This window comes from Symphodus melops (assembly GCF_947650265.1).
Source record: "Symphodus melops genome assembly, chromosome: 13".
Classification (NCBI taxonomy): Eukaryota; Metazoa; Chordata; class Actinopteri; order Labriformes; family Labridae; genus Symphodus; species Symphodus melops.
In genome coordinates this window covers 21050470-21073659 of record NC_136703.1, presented here as the reverse complement: position 1 = coordinate 21073659, position 23190 = coordinate 21050470, and the positions used below count along the sequence as shown (strand labels likewise).

At 40.7% G+C, this 23190-nt stretch overlaps 2 protein-coding genes across 7 annotated transcripts in view; one reads left to right on the top strand and one right to left on the bottom strand.

Moving 5' to 3' along the window:
* The window catches only part of magixb (MAGI family member, X-linked b), a 43371-nt gene extending 26817 nt beyond the window's left edge, over positions 1 to 16554 (bottom strand). For 4 of the 5 annotated variants that reach the window (XM_079359377.1, XM_079359378.1, XM_079359376.1 and 1 more), the window contains exons 1-3: positions 16167 to 16554; positions 4383 to 4672; positions 1138 to 1254 (exon numbers count right to left, since the gene is read on the bottom strand). In XM_079359377.1, the coding sequence (XP_079215503.1) occupies positions 1138 to 1254; positions 4383 to 4672; positions 16167 to 16249 (490 nt within the window). In that variant the 5' untranslated portion in view covers positions 16250 to 16554. The remainder of the gene's footprint in view (positions 1 to 1137; positions 1255 to 4382; positions 4673 to 16166) is intronic. The other variant, XM_079359375.1, reaches the window with a different exon arrangement.
* A 1297-nt stretch (positions 16555 to 17851) lies between these two features.
* gpkow (G patch domain and KOW motifs) lies at positions 17852 to 23161 on the top strand. 2 transcript variants are annotated; one of them, XM_079359372.1, is made up of 11 exons: positions 17854 to 18105; positions 18312 to 18481; positions 18747 to 18892; positions 19729 to 19835; positions 20343 to 20547; positions 20670 to 20802; positions 21299 to 21488; positions 21588 to 21708; positions 21997 to 22066; positions 22728 to 22813; positions 22897 to 23161. In XM_079359372.1, exons 1-11 carry the CDS (start codon positions 17912 to 17914, stop codon positions 23023 to 23025), a joined length of 1551 nt encoding a protein of 516 aa, XP_079215498.1. In that variant the 5' UTR covers positions 17854 to 17911; the 3' UTR covers positions 23026 to 23161. The 2 variants fall into 2 exon arrangements, with proteins under 2 accessions (XP_079215497.1, XP_079215498.1); XM_079359371.1 differs by having other exon boundaries at positions 17852 to 18105; positions 21299 to 21708.
* Positions 23162 to 23190: the final 29 nt, after the last annotated feature.

The following is a 23190-nucleotide window of genomic DNA, read 5'->3' as shown; positions in this document are numbered from 1 at the left end:
TTTGAATATAGCGGCCAATTAAAACCAGAGTACACAAATGAATTTCCTCTCTGGGATGCATGAAGTAAGTCTTCTTAAAAACAAAGTACCTAAACAGCTAAACAGCTGTGGATTAAAACATGTCATTGTGGTTTTGGGCGAGACACTTAACGTCAAGTACTTTGAGTAGTCAGAAAACTAGAAAAGCAGTATACAAGCTCAAGTCTATTTACCACAAGCAAAGAGGTGAGGATGCTGAGAAACTGTCACTATAGATAAAGTGTTTTGAAATTAAAAGTGTCTAATCTGACCACACCTGTGGCTCTTTCTTTCCGGTTTAAGCCCGATATCATCTGTTATGGTCTAATAATAACAAAACCCTGATAACTGTGTTGATAAAATGTTCTTTCATTACTTTGTTATAATTATCTTGCATACACTGACAGGAGGAGGTGTGAGAAAAAGGCTTAAATGCCAATTAACACCAAGATATTCACATGGTGGAGACTATGAGATGTGTTATTTAAGAATTAATGAGGTCAGTAACCTAAGACAGATATCCATGATAACACTGATTCCAATACCTGGAATTAGTTTTTGCAATTCTGAAAACAATACTATAAATACATATCTTTTTTATGTGTGTATTGGATTATTTCCACACAAGCCTGTTAGTATGGCCCGATTTAGTACACTAATACAAGCCTTTGAACAAAACAAGCCATGTGCCTAGAAATCTTAAAAAAATCTATAAAACAGTTTCATTTGAAGTTATTTGAGTTTATATTAACTGAAAATCAAATGAAAACGTCTGGGTTGGAAAAACGATGTAAGCTAAAATGTTAACCTTTCTAGCAGCTCACGGTTAGTGCTGTCTATTCTTACATAATATCGGACTCCAAATCTGTCATTTTTCCTGATTCTTAGGCTGCAGTTGCTCGTGCAGTCTATATGGTTTGTGAAGGATAATGGTTTGTTAAAGAGGAGACAGGTGTTTGTTTTCTGACGTTAATAAGTAATCAGTATTGAAATGACTCTAAAGGTTAAACATTTAAATATATATGTAAATGTGTGCACAGGAGGTGTGAAGGACTAAGAGCTATGAAGACAAAGTGCAGAGAGATACAAAAAGACAAAGAAGCACATAATGGGACTCACAGGGTACAGCTCGGAGGTAGAGGTTCTCCCTGATGACCTGCTGAAGTTGGCTGTCCACTGAGCCGGGTGTGAAGCACTTACTCAGATACAACCTGAGATCCTTGCACAATGTGGAGCCTGAGGGAAGGGCAAAGGTACGAGCATGGTAGAGAGAGAGAGGAAGAAGCAGAAAGAGAGAGAGACGTAAAGGAAACAGCTCAGTAAGCACATCACTCTGATGAGGCAGATTTACTCGAAGATTTGTTTGTTGCCTGTCCAATAGAGACTTGAATTTATATAATGTACTGATCTTTACTGCCGGCTTGATTTAACGCTATCATTTGACAACCAAGACTTCCACATTCACTCTCACCGATATTCCTATATCACTTCTCATAGATCCTGAATATAAAATGTGTTTCCCTGAGTACTTCATGCATACATAACAACCCGCTGAGGTTAATTGCTGCAGACACAACAGTTGAGGCTGTCACCAAGGGAGGCAGAGTTGATCATTGGGGCTCAGCTTCCTCTCTCTCATCTCTTAATATCATCTCAAGTGCTTTACAGCCTCAGATGACAGGTCACTCACTGTTATGGATTGGCTGAGAGCTTCTCCAGGTTGTCACTCTGACAGGCTACCACTCTGTCTGAGCTTGCCCAACAGACCGTTCATACACCCTTGTCACCCCCCGACCCCCCACCGCCTGCTACAGTGCGTCTGTCTGGTAGCAGACTGAATTTGTGCTGTGCGCCATTAAAAAACGTCTCAATGTTATAATTTTATTAGTGGAGCCAGTCAACTGTGCGTACATATTACTGTCTGCATACGGCTGCCGCCCGTAAAAGGAAATGAATCCAGCCAGCTGCCTTTTGGGAGATATGAGGGGCTATTGTTCATCTCGTTATGAAACAGCTGCTGTTTTCTAATCTATTAGACCTCAACATCAGCTCTCAGAAATTGAATGAGCTGATATCTCGAACATTGTGCAATACAGGCGAGCATTAAGGAAGTCAGAAGTCAAGGTTAATAGCCACACAAAGAAGATGTTCTACCGTGCCTTACATAAGTCTTCATCCCTATTGGACTTCTTCACATTTGAAACGCTGTTTTTCCAAATTATACAACTTGTTTTTTTTACCGCTTGATGAACAATCAGAGCAGTTCAACAAGCAGCCAGAAGCGGATGCACAAGTAATAACCGGAAGGCAGTAAGTTTTGCACCTGATTTAAGTTAGGCATTTCAAAATACACAATGCCATATTTTTTTTCCCCTTCCATTTATAGTTGTTTTTTTTAAGTTAACCATAGCTGTTAAGACAACATTTTTTTTCAAATTACAATTGAAAATCTATTCACATGAAGAACACAAACAGCTTTGCTAATTAGTCTGAAATGATGTAATAAGTTGCAAAAGTCAATTCAAATATGAGCAAAATAATATAAAATAACGAAAAGATATTCGGGAAAACTTTTTTATTGTCTGCCTGTTACTAACAACCCCAATAAAATCCACTTTAATTCAAAGTTGTAACCTAACGAAATATGGCAAAGTTTAGGGGAGCAAGGCTCTGTAAACTCCACCGAGAAAATTAGAGAGACCCATCATATCACCACTCTCTGTTTTTCCCTCCACAGAGCAACATCATTTATGCTTAAACCTTTAAACTGCAACCTGCCTCTTGAGCATGCAGCCCTGTGTCCTGTATTTGAGCCTGAACTGAAGCAGAGGGAGTTGTAATAGTCGCAGGAGTAGGAGGAGGAGTGGTACAGCAAGCGGTCGCATCAGCTCATCCATCACTGTCCACACTACACGCAGTCGAGCTGCAAAGGGGAGGGGCCAGGCGGACTTCAGAAATGATAATGGATCTAGCAGCAGTAGGAGCCGGAGCAAAGGTCCCCATTTACACCCCTGTGGCCAAATCAGCTATCAATCTGGTGGGCAAGGCCATCGCGAGCCGCCGTCAGGTGACATCCCGGTGACATACTGCTCTGTTCACAGCCAACAAAGACATCCGTTACCCCTAGCCCCCTGATTTAAACATCAAGGACCCCTCACCAGTGACAGACAACTATATTGCCTCCCTCTTGTCATGTGTCATCAGCAATTTTGACCTCCTACCCACATATTGACCGATTGCCTTGACATATCCGGACTAATTGACAAGTGCAAATCAGGCATCAGAATGCCCGAGGCTGCAGGATCTTGCTTGTGGGAGTCAGCTGAGCTTGATTTTTATGAGTGACAGCCTGGACTTCAGGGTAACAGACTCTTCGGGAGGAGTCAAATGAAGTTAGTGTAATCAACGAAAGCAACAAGTTTAACTGTCACAGTGTTGGACAATAAAGCAACATCACACAAGAACAAACGTTGTTGTACTGAATATCTGCATGATTGAATATTTACTGGATCTATGACAGAATTACAACAATGCTGACATCCAATATCCAAGAGGTTTTTTTTTACTGTATTTTACAAAAGTAACCTATGGTAGTAAACAACGACTTCAATATTTTTTTTTTTTTAAAGATTTGTTTTTGGCCTTTTGCCTTTATTGATAGAGGACAGTGGATAGAGTCGGAAAGGGGGAGAGAGTGGGGAGAGACATGCGGGAAGGTGGCCACAGGCCGGACGCGAACCCGGGCCGCCCGCGCGAGGAGCGAGGCCTCGCAACATGGTACGCGCGCTGTCGCTGCCGCTGAGCTATCGGCGCCCCCCAACGACTTCAATATTATTTGATCTTTTTTTTTTGGGCTACACCAACACATTATTATTGCCAAACACAACATAAACATCTCCCTATACTCTATTTGTATTTCTAATTGTGTTGATGACTAATCATTTCACCAGCTCCTTTTACTTTACATTTCTAATCTCTGTATCTGTATGTTTGTATTTATCATCCACCAGAGAAATAAAAGACTGTTGACAGTTGCATTGGTGGACAATACAATATAAAGGGGAAGGGCAATTTAAATTAAAGTAGCAGTCATTAACAGAAGTCAGAACACCTATAGCAGTGTGATACATATGATTCAAAGTCCCTGCTGTTGTACTCCATATCAGCACTTTTGGACTGCCTCTTGTCCAATCAAATCACTCAGTCAGAACTAACTGTTATGAATGCCATTCGTAGGAGGAGAAGTCTTGTAGTTTATTCTGTCCACACCTCCCTTGACTGCTGATTATTTACACCTCCCAGAACAATAAAACTGCAGACTAATTTACAAGGCTGTGATTTATTGAAGCGCTGAGTCACCGTACCTGGAGACAAAGTTTTGATGCGGATGGGATGGGAGCAGGAGTTGAGGACACCCCGGACATCTCCTAATGTCATCCCTAGTACTGGTGTTCCCCCGATCTCTAGGATGATGTCACCCACAGTGAGGATTCCCCCAGGAGCCGACGTGACGAAAGGAAACTCTCCATAATCTGCTCCTCCGCCGATGGCAATGCCCAGCTCACCGGAAGAACCCAGCAAGGGGACAAAGAAGTCCTGCACCTTGGAGCGCCAGTGCAGCTTCTTCACCGCTGCCTTAGACATGGCGAATGAGCTGGGAAAGAAAAGAAAACAGTTTCCAGAGAATGAACAGAAGGTGTGAGACTGTAATAAGGTGGGGGAAAGTGCCAATTGCATAACAAGCTAGAGGAGGATCCTGTGACTGCAGGCAGGAGGTTGTTTTTGTTATTTAACCTTTATCAGTTCTTGATGCCTGAGGTCTGTGGAGTCTTTCTGCTTCACATCAAAATACATAAAAGTCGAAAAAAATTTCAGCTTCACAGGTTTGGATATTTTCGGTGAGAGTTGGAACGACAACATTGCAAACCATGTCTTTGTTTTGGGCAACAGCTACGACGGCTCTGTGCATGACTGTCCGACCAAAAGAAATTCACAGACGTTCCCTCATGTTCACTGCACTTGCTGCAGGCTGACGTAGTGTTTTCATGTAAACACAGGAGTTAGTGCACATTCCAGCACATTTTGTGTCACATGGGAAAATCGAGTTTGCGTTCAATAAAGTCGCGGGTCACTGAATGCACACAGGCTTAGACAGGCAGGACAAGAACCTGTGGCTGCAGTGTGACAGTGTACTCAGTGTCGTTTCTTTATCTGCAGTGATGTATGATGCTGGTACACAAATATAGATTGTTATCGATTTTTCAGGACAATGAACAATCACCCTGTTTGTTTTGCAAAGTGTATTTCCCGAGACGCAATCTTCAATTGTCTATTCCATTGCAGTGTGAAATGACGTGTTTTGCGTACTGATTCAAGCTACAGTTGCTTCAAGGGTGACCAGTCCTGTGTGTGCATTTAAGTGTGTTTTTTGTGTGCTGATGATGTAGCTGACATGGTGAAGAGTGGTTTAAATCGGCAGTGACTTGAAAGCTGTGATGTCCGGAGAGAGGCGGACAGGCTGTCTCTGACATTATCAGAGAAGCACTGTCACCTTCACGCACATTGCAGCAAAGATACACAAGGTAGGCTGACGTGTGTAAAAGACAGACATGACATGCAGGCATGTTCGACAGAAAACACTTGATATTAAAGGAATACTCTGATATTCGAGGCAACATTTTTTATTTGCCGTTTGCCATGAGTTAGATGAAAAGATCAATACCAATCTCAAGTCTGTTCGTCTAATAGAGCTAGAGCCTTGTTGGGCCTAGCTTAAAATAAAGGCTCCATGGAAACAGGTAGATACAATGTGTCACTTGACAACAACATTAGAATTCCCATGAATGGAAAATAGATCTTTAAGCTTACATTTCACATCACTTAAAGATAGCTTTGCAGCTGTTTTAATGATAAATACTTTTTGTCTTTCCAGTGCATCATTGAAAATCACAACAAATCCCTTTGGAGCTCTCTTTAGTGTGTAGTTAAAGGACCCATAGAGGTACTTAAAAAAGGGCTAAAAGGATAATACTATTTGTGAGTATCTTTATCAGTATCTCTTTATTTGTTGGTTAAATTTAAAGAGGCTGTAACGTAGAGTTCATTTTATGTTGGACCACAAAGCAACCTCCAGTTTAAAAAAATGAAACCAATGGAGATGTGCAAAAAAAAAAATTGAACCGGGCAATTAGCTAGTTATCAGTCAAAGTTGCAAGCTGCATGTTTTTATCCAAATGTACTTCAAATGGTGAATGGACTTGAGTTTGTATACTGCATTTCTAGTCTTCTGACTTCTCAACATGCTTTTACACTGCATGTCACACTAAACCATTCTCATACTGACAGCAGAGGTTGCTTTGTGTGTTAATCAGAAGTAACTAATCCCACTCATACTGTACACATTCATACGCCGCAAACGAAGCAGCAGAAGCAGCAGAAGCAATTCAGGGTTAAGTGTCTTGCCCAAAGACACACTGCTGTTGGGGCTGGGGATCGAACCCCAGACCTTCCCTTTGACAGACTCTACCAGACTCTCAAATCTTTCAGAGTCAGTTCATACGTCTACCTACCCTGTGTTTCACTGTGGAGTCTCTGTCAAACCATCTCCACGTTTCTTGCGTGGACTTTCCTGAGCTCTTGTGATATTTGCTTTTCTCTGTCCCTTCCCTGGACCTTTATGTTGGAAATTGTTTCATTTGCAGTTCTGAAAGAAAAGAGTCAGGTCTTTTTTTTACCTTTTGATCTTTTTCAAAAATTCAATTATTTTTTTAATTACTTGTTGTTTTTTACACATTATGACAGAATGAGGTGACACAGACCTTAAAAAACCCAGAGACTAAACAAGGGTGGTAATCAAACATGGTGAGAGTAAAAAGACTGAGAACAATGAGCGCAAAAGGAGAGAAACATAAAGGGAGGAAGTAACTGTAGACATGACACACAGGGGCAAGAACTACAAAATAAAACAGGAAACACTAAAGATGGAAATACTACAACAAGGGAAACAAGCAATTCCAGGGAAGAATGAGAGAAAATAAAGAACATGAGATGTAAACACTGAAATGAACAAAATACAAACCAAACAGGAACATGACATAATTAAATCTTAGTATCTATTTATAGCCTTATAAGCAATATTCCTAATGGACAGAACTGATCTCAGAAGATTAGCTTCATCACTTCACAAAGACCCAATCCTCTTAACCAGTGTGTGCCTATCATGACACTGTGATGGGTGGGGTTGAGTGAAACACCACCACCAGCATCACCATCACTATCAGGAGCACCCTGGGTCCTCCGACAGGCCTAATGAGACTGCTTCAAAGAGCCAGAAAAAGACAGGATACAACTAATCCTTTCCACTTGAGTGGTCATTGGACAGGAAGATCTGACAGAGATCTTCTCCATCCTCTCTCCTACTGCTCGGCCAACAGAGGGGTCTCAAGTGGGTTATTCAGAGATGGACAAAGAAGGGAGAGTAGGGCAGAGAGAGATTAAAAGATAAAAATACAGATGGAGTTTAAGAATGAAATATGTGGCTGTGAAATAAGTTGTGCCATTCAAGTCATGTTGAATCCAGTGTCCATGAAGGTAAGTACACAATAACGGCTTCCCTTCTGGCTGTAATGTAATCAGTTTGGACAATTTGGTAAATCAATTTAGCACACTAAGACATGATTTCTAGTAGAGTAAAAACTATCTTTTATCTGTCATCTTTTTCTTGTTATTTACAGTCTATTTCATGTCAACAGTCATTTTTTAGCAATGAAATATTCTGGGGCCTGGTCTATTAACTTTTGACTATCAACTAAAAAGTAGAACTCCAGAGGTCATACCGACTTCATGAGCACCACACAGTGTGAGGCTGGCATAGGTTCTTTTGTTTGACCTTAAAGGACTTCAGCACAGACGGCATGAATCAGTCAAGTTAGTTTCTAAACATCATTGGGTTTAAATTATTGTGAAAAACCAACAGCTGTCACTTCAGCATAGTTGAAGAAAACACAATCAAACATAGGGGTGAGTGTATATGAATGCATGTCTGAACCTGAAATAAGGCTTAACACCTCATCCTTTGCCAAACACTGGCCCCTCTCCGCCCCACTGTGAAACCTTCTGCAGCAACACTTTTGACCAGCCTGCACACCCAGCTAGAAAACACAACAAGTCACAACTTGCACAAAGAGTGCTGTGAGAAGAGAATAGAAACAAAAACATCAATTTACACAGCATATTCCCACATTCATGAATCTGGAATAATGATTCTGTAAGCCGTTAGTCTCTTCATGTTTTAAGATTTCTCAGAATTTCTCAGCAGTTGGCAGAAATGATTAAAATGCTAAAAATAAAGCGACTCATAAGTCTTGGGTATTATCCTGTCCTGTTGGGCCGGCACAGTCACATTCTGTGTGTCCATATTATACTTGAGTAGGAGGAAGATTGCGTCGCGCGCGCAGTAGCTGTTGTCTTGACCTCGTGCGTCTGACGGGGGTTTAATGAGCCACAGCCTGTCAGGCCTGCTGAAGCTTGGACACGTCCCGCAGCAGACGCACACTGACACCGCCCTGCACACACTCTCCTGCTGCAGGTGTTGAGGCTACAAACTGGCCCTGTATACTCATGTTTCTGTGTGCACACTAAACACAGGTTTAGGTAAACGGTGAGACTAGCGAGGGATGTACTGCTGTTGACAAAGGGATTTTATGGATTCATAAAGTTAAATAGTGCTTTGTAAAACTTTCAATGTATTGTAACCAGTAGGATTGCTTGAAAAAAAGATAGCTTTCTTCAATGCTTTGGACTACAGTACCCATTTTTAACACTAGGGGTCAGAGATACATATTGCTCCTTTAAAATCGCTGTTAAACTTGTGTACAGCCTTGTGCAAAAATAAGTTTTGGTCTTATTAGTTAATGTCGTTATCAGCACTTTTTTTTCTTTTCTTTTTTTTTAACTTAAGAACAAGTTAGGCCTAACTGAGCTGACTGCAGCCCTGTTTTAGAAGTTTGTTAGGCGGCTTGATGCCTGCCTGCCTCTTCTCCAGCTCTTTGCCTGTTGTAAGGCTGACCAAAAGTTTGATAGAGTCACCATTTCCAGTCTGGCAACCGTCATGAATGGGCTTTGAAAACAGCCAAAGGGTGACGCCACTCAGACTGTTTGTATACAGTTCATGGGTGTGATGTGAAACCTCTGATTCCAAATATATAAATGACAGACCTGAATTGTAAAGAGCTGGTTTCATTTGATGTTTTAAGGTGATTTTAAATTACCTAGACGTGAGCACATCTGGCCAAATGTTTTGATTGTATTTTATGTTGAGAACTAATGCTGATTTACTCGCGATTGTGTCTTTTAATGTACTGTATTAAAGTGATATTTCTTATAATCATATGGCTGATTTTCGTTTATCAAAAACTTTGTGAACTATGTTGCTGCCTGTCTGAGACTGGACACTCTTAAAAATAGATCATTTTAATCTAAATAAGTGTTCCCCTGATCAAAAAAGGAAACTAATTTAATAAAAACGTTTTGTCTGTATGCATCCCAAAATCAGTAAAAAATGACACATTAAGTCGGCACGTAATGGTAATCCATCTCTGGCTGCTAAGGTTATACAATAAAAACAGGAGAAAAAAAAAAATCAGCGTATGAAAAAAAGTCAGGGAATTTAAGGTGAACAGCAGGAATTATCACCGGGGAGCCATGAATGTCTGTTCATAATGTCATGGCAATCCATCAAATCTATAAATGAGATGTTCAGTCCGGATCAAAAAGGGTGAACTGACGAACGATGGCATCCATAGAGCCATGTCTACCTTGACCATAAACAGCACACATATCACTCTAGATGAATTATAGAGCCAACAATAAAACTAATAGACCCACAGTAGAGGACACACTATAAGGATTCAAGGATATCTGAGCCTATAAAAAGAATGCTCAATTGAGATTTCTGACCTTTAGGTCATGGAAGAGCTGACCAACACAGATCCTGTTTCACTGACTTCCTCTCCACCAGAGACATGTTCAGAATCCTTAAAGCCTGAAAGCACAGCCTCTCAGTGTAATTTCAAACCATAGCAATCTATCACAGGCAAAACACACATCCTTCTGACTTCCAAGCTATTCTTAGAGGTTTTTTATTTTTATTTTTTTTCATTTCTTCACCATCTTTGTTTAAAGTATAAAGCAAAAGCTCAAGGCTATTGTGACTCCGTGTGGCATGAACAGCTGCGCCACATCTTGTTTTCTGGTTGACATATGCCTTTTAGCTTTGAATTGCATAAACACATGCCTGCTTTATCCAGAGAACATTCACTGTTCAGAGTTAATTAACCATGATGACAACTTCTTTTTTTTTTTTTTTTTTTACGAAAACCGAGTTTAAAAAAAAGAAAAGGAAACTCAAGCCTCATCTTAACAAACTTAACAGTGCAGCAGTGATAATGCTAAGATTCAAGGTTCTGCATGTTTAATTATTTCCCGTGATTAATCTGTAAAAAGCTGGTACCATTTTTTCCCTGCTGGCTTGCAGTCAAAAGTGAAATATCTTTTTTTACAGGACAAATTAACTAAGCGGTTATTTCAGGTTGGATCTCCTGGGTGATCATTTATTAAAGTTACACAGATGAGCTTTGCCACAGAGCTCAATTATTCAAAGTCAACTTGAAGCAACGAATCAAGGACATGAGGGAATAGCACTTGACATTGGGGTGCAAAACGCCTTGAAAGACCTTCAGGAAAAGCAGGGCGTGAGCTTAACACATTAATTAAGATGAGGGGAAACTTAATTGTATAGAAAAAAAGTATTTCTTCAACCTCACTGTGACTTTTACTTTCATTTTGGCACCAAGGATTCTGATGTCACCTCTGTACCAGTAACATTATTGAGGCTTTGTGGTGAGAGCAGTATCTGTCAGCTCTCGTGATCCTCCCTGTGCTCCTGATGTCTATCTACATGCCGGCCCTCATCCCCATCAAAGCCGTCTCTCAGCTGGTAGATAGCTCTCTGACATAATCGGCTTTGACCACAGACCAGAAGTTAGAGAGGAACTTCTTCAAAGATAACAAACTTTCAACACTATCAGCTTTTGCAGTGAGATGGTGCTCAAGTTTAACTCTGCCTGATGATCTTTTTCTCCAAATGTTCCCATCACTCAGCAGCTTTTCTGCAGCTGGCTGAGCAGAACAGAAGAGTCGAGTTTAATGCCTATGAAAGCTTCTGTTGGTTTGACTTGTCTGAGCCATGCTCGCTCGGTTGTCGACGTTGTGTTTCCGCTCTAAATGAGATCTGCGATAATGAAATTAGCCTGTTCAATTAGCTCAGCAAGAATGAATTTATGTAAGCGTGTTTGGTATTTTATGCCTGCTCACTCAAAGTTCACGGCACTCATCTTTCCGAAAAGTGAAATTCTGAGAATATAGATGAACTGACTGGCTGTGTTTTGTCAGCCTCACTGTGACCAGCATGCCAAACGACTCCATTTATTTGTCTCTCTGCAAACACTCGTCATGAATAAACAACTAAAAAAGACTGGAGTTTCATGAGTCTGCAAAACTGAACCGAGTCAGCAAGAATGAGTTATTATAGAGCATGTGCACTGCTGCTCACATTCAAAGGTGAACTTTAAGCTGTAACCATCAATTAAGTAAAAATACAAAAGTTGGTAAATTATTTTACTGAGTAATTATTCCACAGAAAATGAATCATCTATGCTTTCGATAATACGTAGATAACTGAAGCAAGTTGGACAAAACATAACCAAATGTCAAATTTCTTAACTGTTGATTTTCTTCTGTTCTTGCTCAGTATCATTACAAATATCTATTATTATTATTATTAATTATTAATATAAGTACCTACATCTACTGAGTGAGTGTATAAAGATCAGGTAATGACCATCTTGTTAAAGAAAACTAAAGATTAACACATGATCCTGATTGTTGTTCTATACTTGTGATTTTACTGCTTAAAAAAATTATTTCAGCTTCAAATCAAATTTTCGGGCAAAGAGCTTTTTTTTTAAAAAATTTTAAAGAAAATACTGAATATCAAATCACCGAACAGAATTAAGTTGTTTCAGTAGCAGTTGATAAATGCTTGAAATCATCAATAGTTGTAGCCACAATCAGTTTCTAAAACTAAAAACAGCTTTTAAAACCAACAAATGGTTTATATTTTAAAAAGAGAAAAGACAAGATTAGAAGTTCAATTATTTTAATAATTACGGATTCATTTCAAGAAATCAACTGATCAATTATAATATGCAACTTGATTCCAAACCTGCAAATCAAAGATAAGAAGATCAAAAGTTAGCTTAAATAAAACATAATAAGAGTGAACAGCTCATCTAAACGACAGTCTCAATTTTTGAAAAACAATTCGACACATTGTCTAAAATAACCTTCCAATTCCAACAGAGGTGTGCTGTGCAGAGTGCAGGACTTCACTCTGACCTGTGGTGAAGCACACTGCTCCTCATCTCACTGCATCCTCCCATGAGGGTTGAAGGTGAGACAAGGCATCTTAAATAACCGCTGACCTTTAATTCATCTCATAGACCGCTGGAGTGGCAGACTTACAAAAAAAACAAAAAGGCATGTGAGCATTGTCCCAGTCTGACTTCTCAGACATATCTGAAATCTGTGCCCTGAGCTCTCCCGCCAAATATTTACACCAAAACTGTGTGAGCAACGTGGGGTGCCTTAAAGCTCCCTGATGCTCACTCGCTTTCAAATCTAGGGCACGAGAGTGCTCAACACAAAACAGACAGCAGAGGCAGATTTAAAAATAAAAGATTAAATGCGTGTGGGTCGCAAAACACAAAATGTCTCCCTCTATCACACTCGCATGGAAACATTTCGCTCACTATAAAGTATACATGAAAAAAAACCTAACAATACATGGAATGAAAAGTCAATATCATCCGCACGCCATCAATGGATACACAATCTATTCCTGTGTGTGATTTGATATTAAAGCTGCTCTTCTATTGACTGGGACTTAGTGTAAGATTTAATCATCATTGAGAATTAAAGTGACACGCACACCTGATAGGATGACACACACTCACGGATGTCCTTTTTTGGGGGAAAACATCAGGGATCAAGGTCAAGGCAGGGGGTTGCATTAGTGGGGCGTGTTGTGTACACACTGCTCTTCTGAGGAACACCACGACTGCAACAACAACAACAGGTCATCTTACTCAGTCTGCCAGGACGCATTACACTCCTCGCTGTGATCAGAGATGAACCCTCATCTGGAGGAGGGAGCAGTTTAATTAAGCAGAGCAGACCAGTGTCTCCACAGAGATGAAGGACAAGAAAGATGGAAAAAGCAGGAAAATTAAACTAAAATGTTGAAGACGATGATGCAGAAAATAGAGCCAGATAGAATAGAACCAGACTGGGAGCAGAATGAAAAAAGGGCGTGGTCACCTTATTTAAAAAATGGCGGCAATCTTAATAAGAAAATGTATTATTCATAAGGAAATGGGGGGGAGGTTCAGTTCACTATAATGAGCATTTTTGTGAGGTCGCAGCTTGGTAACCTAAGCAGGCCTGTGTGTGTGTGTGTGTGTGTGTGTGTGTGTGTGTGTGTGTGTGTGTGTGATAGAGATACTGCTGATTCAGTAGGGATGGGTGAAGGTGACCCTCGCCTGCTCCTGGCTGCCTGTCTCACCACCTGATATTGATCCCAGTTGTCCAACTCACATCTGACTCAAGGATACATGGATTCATTGCATTCTTGACAGTTCAAATATGGCACAGTATAAATTGTAGCTCCTCGCACTATCATTGATTAGTTATTGATTTGCTACTTCAGTCAGTCTAACACTTAACAGAGGCTGATCCAAACCAAATTAAATCTCCCTGGATACAGACAGTGTTTGTGCTTTGGTAGAACTTAGGAAATACCATCACATATTTTGATATATGGGGGATTAGGATTTAATGTATTGCTACATTGTAAGCTGAGCAATAAATTACTTTCTTTGTGACTCTGCCTTTTATAGTTTTTTGTTATTTAATGCTCTCCAATTCAATTTACATTGTTATGTTGAAGTTTGAACAAAGACTATTCAAAGCATTTCTATATGGCCACACATGCACACACGCGCACATGTGCACGCACGCACACACAAAGATAATCACAACACTAGACATCTGGCAATAATCTTTGCATGCAAACTATTACATAAGGATCGATGACAACCTGTAGAGCAATATAAAAGATAACATGTATAAAGATTTTTTTCCCCCCATAAGTGTTATATTCAAAGACAAAGTTAGTGTTTTTTTTTTATCATCAATGAAAAATTGTGATACCTGGACTACAGCATGTTTTTCAAACATCTGTATACTTCTAGCCCTGTGAGTCTGTGACAGTTGAAGTGCCTAACTCAGGACACTGAATAAAACAAACCTTAAAAGCTTAAAATCAAGCTACGCTAACATTAGCCGCAGCCCTTCTAGCAACCTCTCCTGATGTGTCTGCCACGTGGCATCAAAGAAACACTGATATTTGATCATAAACTGCTCCTTATTTTACTTTATATTATCTTATACACTTAAAATGAGTGTGAGAGGAAAACTGTGGTTGAGTGCAGAATCGCTTCATTATTTACCTGAAATAAGTTCTTCTACTGTGATGTAAAACAGCAGTTGCTATTACATCCAAGATACACATGATCAGTGTGTGTAGTACTGTTTTAAAGAAGAAGAAACTTGCCAATTTTTGGGAGGTTTGCTAAAGTATTAGGCTGACTATAATTGACCGGCATACTCTTTGAATTTGGGCTGTATTAGAGGCATTTGTGATTTTTTTTTTTTCCTCATTGGAAGAACTAAAAATAGTTTATTTTCAGCATATAAATGTAGTTGTTATTGTTGTTAATATTTCACATCAGACTTCAAATGAACTGTTGAGGACTAAGAATAGAGCGGGGTACAACTGCTGAATCCAAATGCAGTGGCTGGGAGCAAAGGTTTGGACCACAGATGGGAGAAAATGCCTGCGTAGCCCTGCCCTGTCAAGGGTAAACTACCATGTACACACACACACACAACATGGACCACACACACACACACACATGCACACATTGTTTTCACATCACCTTAAAAAAGCAGCATGAATATGCATGATGCCGAAGGACACAGGAGGTACATAATTAGACAATCAAGTAGTCCCAGCTGACGTGCATTACTATGATAGAGGAGAAACGCACCTCACTTCATCCTCCCCTCTTGTTAGCAGTGAGAGCAGAGTCATGTTAGTACCCATACATGTATTTCCACTTACTGTCAGTTCAAACTCAAGCAGAGAATTGATTTGAAACAACGACAAACCCAGAATAAAAGGCTTTTCTCAGTTCTGGTGCGAGTCAGGTGCTGCTGGGCCCATAGATGATGAGACAGAGAGGAAAACAAACAGTGTGAGGTCCAGAGCAGCATGAGAGCATATGTGCACACTCTAACACACCACATGTCCCTGCTTCTCTTCCCTTCAACAAATTAATGATTTTTAGTTATAGTAATAATAATAATAGCATAACCTTGACAGCTCGTACAACGCAGAGCAACACAAAACATTAAGTCAGGGTCACATATCCATCACTTCAAAAAACGGGACACGCCCTAAACAAACAGCTACACACATACCCAGAGCTGTGGGGCACAAACGTATGCACACACCTGGCTGGGAACTACACAGTGCATTTTGCAAGTCGGAGTATTTTTTATGACATGAATATATGTGCAGTAGCCCGTTTCTAATGTATTTGTGATTTCTGCAGCAGGAGATTAAAAAATAGAAATAAAATAAATGTTAGAAAGAAAAAAAAAACGACTACAAATAAAATTTCATAACAAACTTTCCAAACATAAGTTATCATCATGTGCCCACAAACTCACTCTCTCACTTACAAACCCACACATGACCACCTGCTGTTGACAAAGGTAAACTTCATCTGTCAAAATGACTTGCTTATCCCTAAAATCTGCCTCAATCATCACTCTCTTTTACACACACACACACACACACACACACACTGGCTGAGTAGTTTACATACACACACTCCCACCTTCTGTCTTTCTCTCTCTCACACACACACATTCTCAAATTTCTCATATTTAGACAAAATACTGACCTGCCCTGGCGCTGACACACACACATCCTCTTCAAGCAGTTCAGCCTTTCAAAGAGGATCCGTTTGAACGCGTCTATATACATTGACCCGGCTGAGGTTAACCACCAGGCATGCACTTAAATAAATATGTTGTTGCTTGATTTAAAACAACAACAAAACAAACCAGGACCCTTATGTGAGATGGTAAAAAAAAAAAAAAGCAGCGTGGGAATGCAGTGGCGAGTATCGTATCCCAGAGAAAGTCAGTGCGAGCCGATGCGCACGGCTGACGGGATATTTGGACAGACTGATGCTGTGAGAGCTGAGGGATCTTGTAGAGAGGGAGAGAGAGAGAGGGAGAGAGAGTAATAGAGAGGAGAGAGAGGGAATAATACACAGGCACTCACGTACACACATGGACACACATGCAAAGACACACTATCGGGCAAATCTGGCAGTGGACGCTTACAAATTTAGCAGCTGCTGCACTGCTATAGGCAAAAACAACGCTGAGAATTAACGAATAGCATAGTCACAACGTCCTGGTGAACTTGTAAGGAGTGTGAAGTCTTAGGCTATTAAACATGAAGTGCTGGACATGTGTCTTACCTTCATGTTCGCTTTTCTATTTAAGTACTTGATCGCAGTCCTCGTTTATCGGATACTGCTTCTTGAATTCAGATGTGCCTTGGTTTATCCCGATGCAACAATCAGCCTAACCAAACCAAAAATAGTCGGTCATGTCTGTGTGGCCGAGCAGGTGTCATTGAGCTGCAGCAGTCGTAGTGCAATCAGGACGAGGACCGTCAATTGCCGAAGATTTGATTAGATTGCATTGCGTAAAAGATGAGATGTCCACGTGGAAGTGTGCACAGGCTGATGTTCCTTCTTCCAAAAGGCACTTTTATAGAAAAGAAACTACGAAAGAAAGGCACATGGGGAAGGTTATCTTGGGAAGTTAAGGAGCACAAAGGGGAGGGAATAAAAGAGTTAAAAGTACCGCCCCTTATCCTTCTCAGTCTGGAGGCCTATACCTGCATCAGCAGCATCACTTTTCGCTTACGACTTACAACCTGGATTTAAAGGCGTGAGAACCAAATGATCAACTGAGTTTTTCCACAAAAATGTGTCGTCGGCCTATTGGGTTCCGATAACAAGTCTAACCTTTATAAAGCTCCGCGAATTCAGATCAATTTAAACCCTTAATTGAAGAAAAGGTATACGAGTAATATGTCAATACCCTCCCCATTTGGTCTACTGCTTTTTTTAATACTGAATTAAAAAATATATTTGAAAGAAATATGAATAATAAATTGTGCAACGTGTCAAAAACAAAAACACGGAGTAGGCACTCTGCGAGGTAACTATAAAAGTATCCTAATAATTGTGAAGGCCTACCTAATTTAATAAGACCTTCACATTTTGTTTTCTCTCAACTTTTCATTCATATAGGAGGCTAAAATTGTCGAAATTTAAATAGGATACCTGCAGTGGAAACAGGTAGGCTACATTATTTATGCCTGTATTTATTGCATATCTTGCTCCTTCTTTCCAGATTATAATACATTTTTATTTATGTCTCCGCCACAAAATCCGATGACACATAGTTTCAATCTCGATCCGCTATACGTGTTGTTGTGCCTTTAATTTCGATGCATGATGGGAGTTGTGGTTATCTGAAGGGAACTACAATGAAATATAACCATAGCAGGGGAAAACTACACCTCCCAGAATGCATTTCTTTTACGTTCAGTTCAGCAACAGCAATGGCGTCGCTCGCTAACGATACAGGCGCCCCCGACTCTGTAGCTTCTGGGGAGCCTGGAGAGAGAAAGAACCCGGCTGTGTCGTTTGGTTTTACTAAAACTGTCAGCAAATTAAAAGCCCCAACAGGCGACGCCAAGTTTAAGAAAGACGAGAGGGATTATTTGACCGGAATTGACAAAAATGAACTGCAAAGGTACGCTACGGAAGCTAATGCTAACTGTTGTAGCATTCGCGTAACGGTTACGTTTCCGTTCAATCAAAGCTCGCCAGACAGAAATTAAACCCTGTTGGATTTAGAAGCATGTTCTTAGTGACACTGACAACGTGTTAATGTGAATTGTGGCTGTGTGTGGTGTTAAAGATATGACCAACTCGCTAACTCTGCTTTGTCTCTGTCAGTACTAAGCCATCCGAGAAGCCCAAAGAGCTCATCATCCCTCTCATCCAAAAGAACCGCTGGCACAAAACTGACAAAGTGGTCCAGAGTGACGTTGGTGAAGGCAAGACGAAAGAAGCAACCCAGGGAAATGATTCTGTGGATTCTCAGGCGGTCAAAGAACTCATTGAAGGTGTGTTTCAGTGTTGATGCTCCTTAGAGAGGCTGCCATTAACTTACCTGTACTCAAAGCTCCTCCCATACATCACTAATTGATCATCAGTGTTATCTCATCTCAAGTCACTTTACATAAGAGCAGGCAGGAGACCTGACTCTTTGTTATGTTATCTACTAGCACTCAACATGAATCCATCCTGAGCACAGCACTTTAAGCAACATTTAGTAAAATTAAAATGATAAAAGAAAAACCTTCCTTTCTCTCTAATCCTCTCTGATAGATTCCCGAAGGCAGCTGGAGGAGTGGCAGAATGGCTCTCAAACGGAGAGAAACCTGAACCTCAGAATCCCTCTGTTGATGCAAAACAAAGTACCAGACGGCTTTGAGGATGGAGACCATGTGAAGGTGGATCTGCGGCCTGAATCAGTGAGTATGGATGCGAGTTGTGTGACTGTTATTAATACTCTTTACTCTGAAGCAGGGATGAACAGGTTATGAGACGTGGTGATGACTTTGCCATCAGTCAGAGATTCTTGTAAATGTATCATCCTTCCTTTAACCCTTGATCATGGTGCACAGATACCTCCACTCTTTTTTTTATTATGTTTAACTTTGTAATTTTGTATTTTACACTTTGGATTTATATTCTGACGATGATCTGGTAGAATGGCTACTTTGGCTCATATTGAAATGTAAGTGTGGGAAAGTGCTGATGGTTGTCTGAGTGTGTGTTCACAGTTGTGCGTATGTTCATGGTACAGTTAGTCTATGGTGGCAGAGAGGTGTCTCCCCAGAGACATGCAGGCGACCAATCAGACCTCTTTTCATCACATGCCTCACGTCCCATCACTGTCATCCCATATCTGCTGTCGGTCACTGTAGATGTGTCTGTCAGAGCAGGAGAGTCAGGGGAAACTGGCTCAGTGTGCTCCCAGCTTCCCTCAGAGGAAAGCCTTCAGCAGAGACGGAGCTGAGTCGGCCCGCCGCTCGGATGAAGGTCTCTGTGGCTGCTGCCTGGTGACTTTTAGTCAGCCCGGGATGAGTCTTACAGCCTGGAGTCAAGATGCTGAGTAAGACCGGCATCATGAACTGTTTCTCAGTCAGTCGCCTCCAGCACTTTCTCGTGTTTCCAAACTCAAAGATTACATAAGCACCTCATTTAGGCCTGACTCTATTTTTGAATGAACGCCATGGTTTCTGTGTTTCTTCTTCTCTTCTTTTGAACACTTTATGCACTTCCTGAACAAGTTTTTGTTTTCCAGTCAACAGAGGCAGATTATGAGAGTGTTCCAGTTGAGGCTTATGGATTGGCTATGCTCAAAGGGATGGGCTGGAACAAAGAAGAAGGCATTGGCCGCACCTTTAAACAGTAAGTAAGAAACTGAACCCGACCCCTACTTACACCGATGTGTTGTTTAAATAACAATGGAAACATTTTTTAACGAAACTGACAAAATAAGAGAAATTTTTTGATAAATGATTTATTGCCTTAGCAGCTTCTAAAATGTGGAGCTTTGTTAATGTTCTTACAGGCTGGAGAGGATTTGTTAAGAGGCAGGATATGATGTAAAAAGAATGATGCGGTGATGTCAGAGCCTGATGCATTTATGACTTTGTTTTTCCTGTATATTCATGTTATGTGTAACTGAACATAGTCACAGTGTGAACACATGATAAAGAAGAAACTTGCAAGCAGAAAATGGGTTGTGTTTTGTAATCATAATCACCCCTCTCCACTCAACTAGGGTGAATTTGACCTTCTGTGTTAGCTCACCCCAACGTCAGGAAGAACACTGTAATATAATAAACGTTTGTCTCCAACTGTTCCCTCATCTTTGTCCCTTGATTTAATGCTGTCGTTCCCTTTCTTCTTCAGACATGTGAAGCCAATCGAAAACCAGCTCCGTCCCAAAGGTTTGGGTCTTGGTGCTGACCGTGCAGCGATCAAAGACCTGGAGCCCAGCAGACATCAGCGTCCTCCCAAGCCGGGTGAGGAGCGTGTGAAGGAGGAGGAGCTGGTGATGGGTCCAGGTGGCTGCGTGCTGGTGACATCAGGGGCGCATAAAGAGCTATACGGCAAGGTAGAGCTGACCTGAAAGGTTGACGCGCCGTAAACTTCCCCAGGGTGTCAGTCAGCTTCCCGTTTCATTTTCTTTGTATTCGTCTCTCCAAACGACTCATATCTTTCACTTTTATGCTGCAGATTGAAGGCCTCGACCCAGACAACGCTCGACTCATGGTGAAGCTAGCTATTGGCAGCAAGACAGTGACCATCAGCCAGTATGCTGTTCAACTCGTCGGGCGCAAAGAATACGACAAAAACAGCAAAGACCTAAGTGAGTATATCTGAGCAAAGGAATAAGAAAGGGTTCACTTGGAGAAACTGATCTGGACATAATGATTTTCCTGCAAGCTCAATGAGGTGATGTTTTGGGACCATGAAAATATCAAAATCCCGACCGCCATTTTGGAGGTGGAATCAGTAGAAATGTTCATTGCAGCGTGTAAACACAATATTCAAACTACATCTGCAAGGTAAATAATAGTTAATTTAGTCATTCTCTTTATAAATGACATAGTTTCAGTTTTTATTACATTTTCTATGAAATGCATATTCTGACATTCAATAGACCAATAAATTACCAGTTATCAGGAAAACAGTTTCTCCTTTAGTCAGAGGATATTTTAGCCTTCACGTAGGGAGGCTAAAATATCTCCTTTTTCATTTCAGTAATCTGAGCTGTAATGTCTTTAGACTGGAGCACTATCACTCAGAAACACTGTTTGGATGTTCCTTACTGCCATGCTAACCATTTCCTTTTCCCCCGCCAGGTCGCCTGAGTAAAGCCCACAAAGACAAGGAGAGAGAAAAAGAGAAGGAGAGAGAGCGAGAGAAGGAGCAGCAGAGATTGGAGGAGAAAGAGAGGAGAAGTAACAGCAACGAGGGGAAACACAAATCTTCAGAAAGAGACAGAGAAAAAGACGAGCGGAAGAGGAAACACAGAGAATCGAGTCAAGACAGGTACATGAGTGAAAACATGACAAAAAACCGAAATGCTTGTATTTATCAGATGTTTTCATTGAGTAAATATTGGGGATATTTGTTGTGTTTCTGCTGTAGAGGAAAGCCTCCGGTGAAAGAGGCGAGACGACCCCCGGCTCCCCCCTCCTGGCTGCAGAGAGACCTGAAAGTCCGCTTTATAGACAAAGCTTTTAAAGGAGGCAGATACTACAACTCAAAGGTACGAAATGAGCAAACCACATGCCCAGTGATGTAAGCACATCTATAATATGTACGCTTACTAAAGAGTCATTCCAGATCCAGTCCATGTAAACATGTAAAGGAAATTTATTTCCTCATTATTACACTCGACACGCATTTTTCCCGTTACTATTACACACATAATTCATTGGATGGAAATAATAGTTCCACTATGTTTGATTAACCGTGATACACTGGGAGCATTGACTCGTGTCTGACCTACTGTAGAACGAGCACAGCTGTTAAGATGCGTCTTTTCTTCTTCTAGATGCGTGTGGAGGACGTCCTGTCGCCGTCAACGTGCGTGTGTCGAACTGAAGAGGGAAGACTGCTCGACGGTGAGTCATTAGAGCCATGTCACTTCTTCTTCTTCTTCCTCTTCTTCATGGTGATAGTTCATTCTTTCAGGTGTCTTATTTTCATTTGATCAGTTATAAAATGTACAGTCAACATCTTACTGACTGACTGAATCATGAAGTCAGGTAGCCTTTGGTTTTTGTGGAGATAATTATTAACAGCTGAGACAGAGAGGTCCTGTTAGGGAAATATTTGTATTGTATTATTATTTTCCTGCCGGTAAGGGCTGCAACTAAGGGTTAAATTCAATGATTGTATTTATTGGTTGTTGAAAAAAATCAAAAGAAAAAATGTCATCTTAACGCCCAAGACCTCATCTGCGTTATCCGGTTGCCTCTCTGATAATACGGTTAAAAAGTCAAAGACACATTTCACGACTGTAAGTCTCAAAGAAAAACAACGGATGAATGTTGGTGAGGCTGACGCCGGCTCTTTTCTACAGGACCAGTGATCACATTTTGTTGAAATTGTCTTATCATTTTGGAAACTATGTTAAGTGGGTCCTCAGCGCAGATTTTAAAAGTGCTCTCTTTTTGGAAAAGAACTGGTATAAAGTCAAATATCTAATATATCTACTGAGTCAGTAGTGAACAGGTGGGGACTCAGCCTTTCTTATAACCCAGTTTGTTTGTTTCTTGGCAGATGTGAAGCAGGACATGCTGGAAACCATGGTTCCAAAAAGTGAAAACGATTCTGTAATGGTTGTACTGGGGGAGCACAGAGGACAGGTAAGCAAACCATCATCATTCCTGCCATGCGTTTAAACTGGTTTGTACTCTTTAATCGCAGCGTTTTTATTTGTTAAAAACAGGTCGGCCGTATTCTCCGACGGGACAAGAACAAGTGCAGAGCGATGGTGCAACTGGAGCGATACGAGGAGGAAGTGTTCACTCTGGACTATGACTGTATCTGTCACTATGTAGGAGAAACAGATCACTGAGCCACACCTTTCTCACCACCAGTCAAATATGTTGTCCTTGTTTATCCTGTATGAAACTTTGTTTGTTGTTATATTCAGAAATAATAGATCATGAGATTTTAAATCATTGGAATTTTGTAATAAAACGTTAAAGATGTATTTGTACAGATGTTATTACAAGTCGTA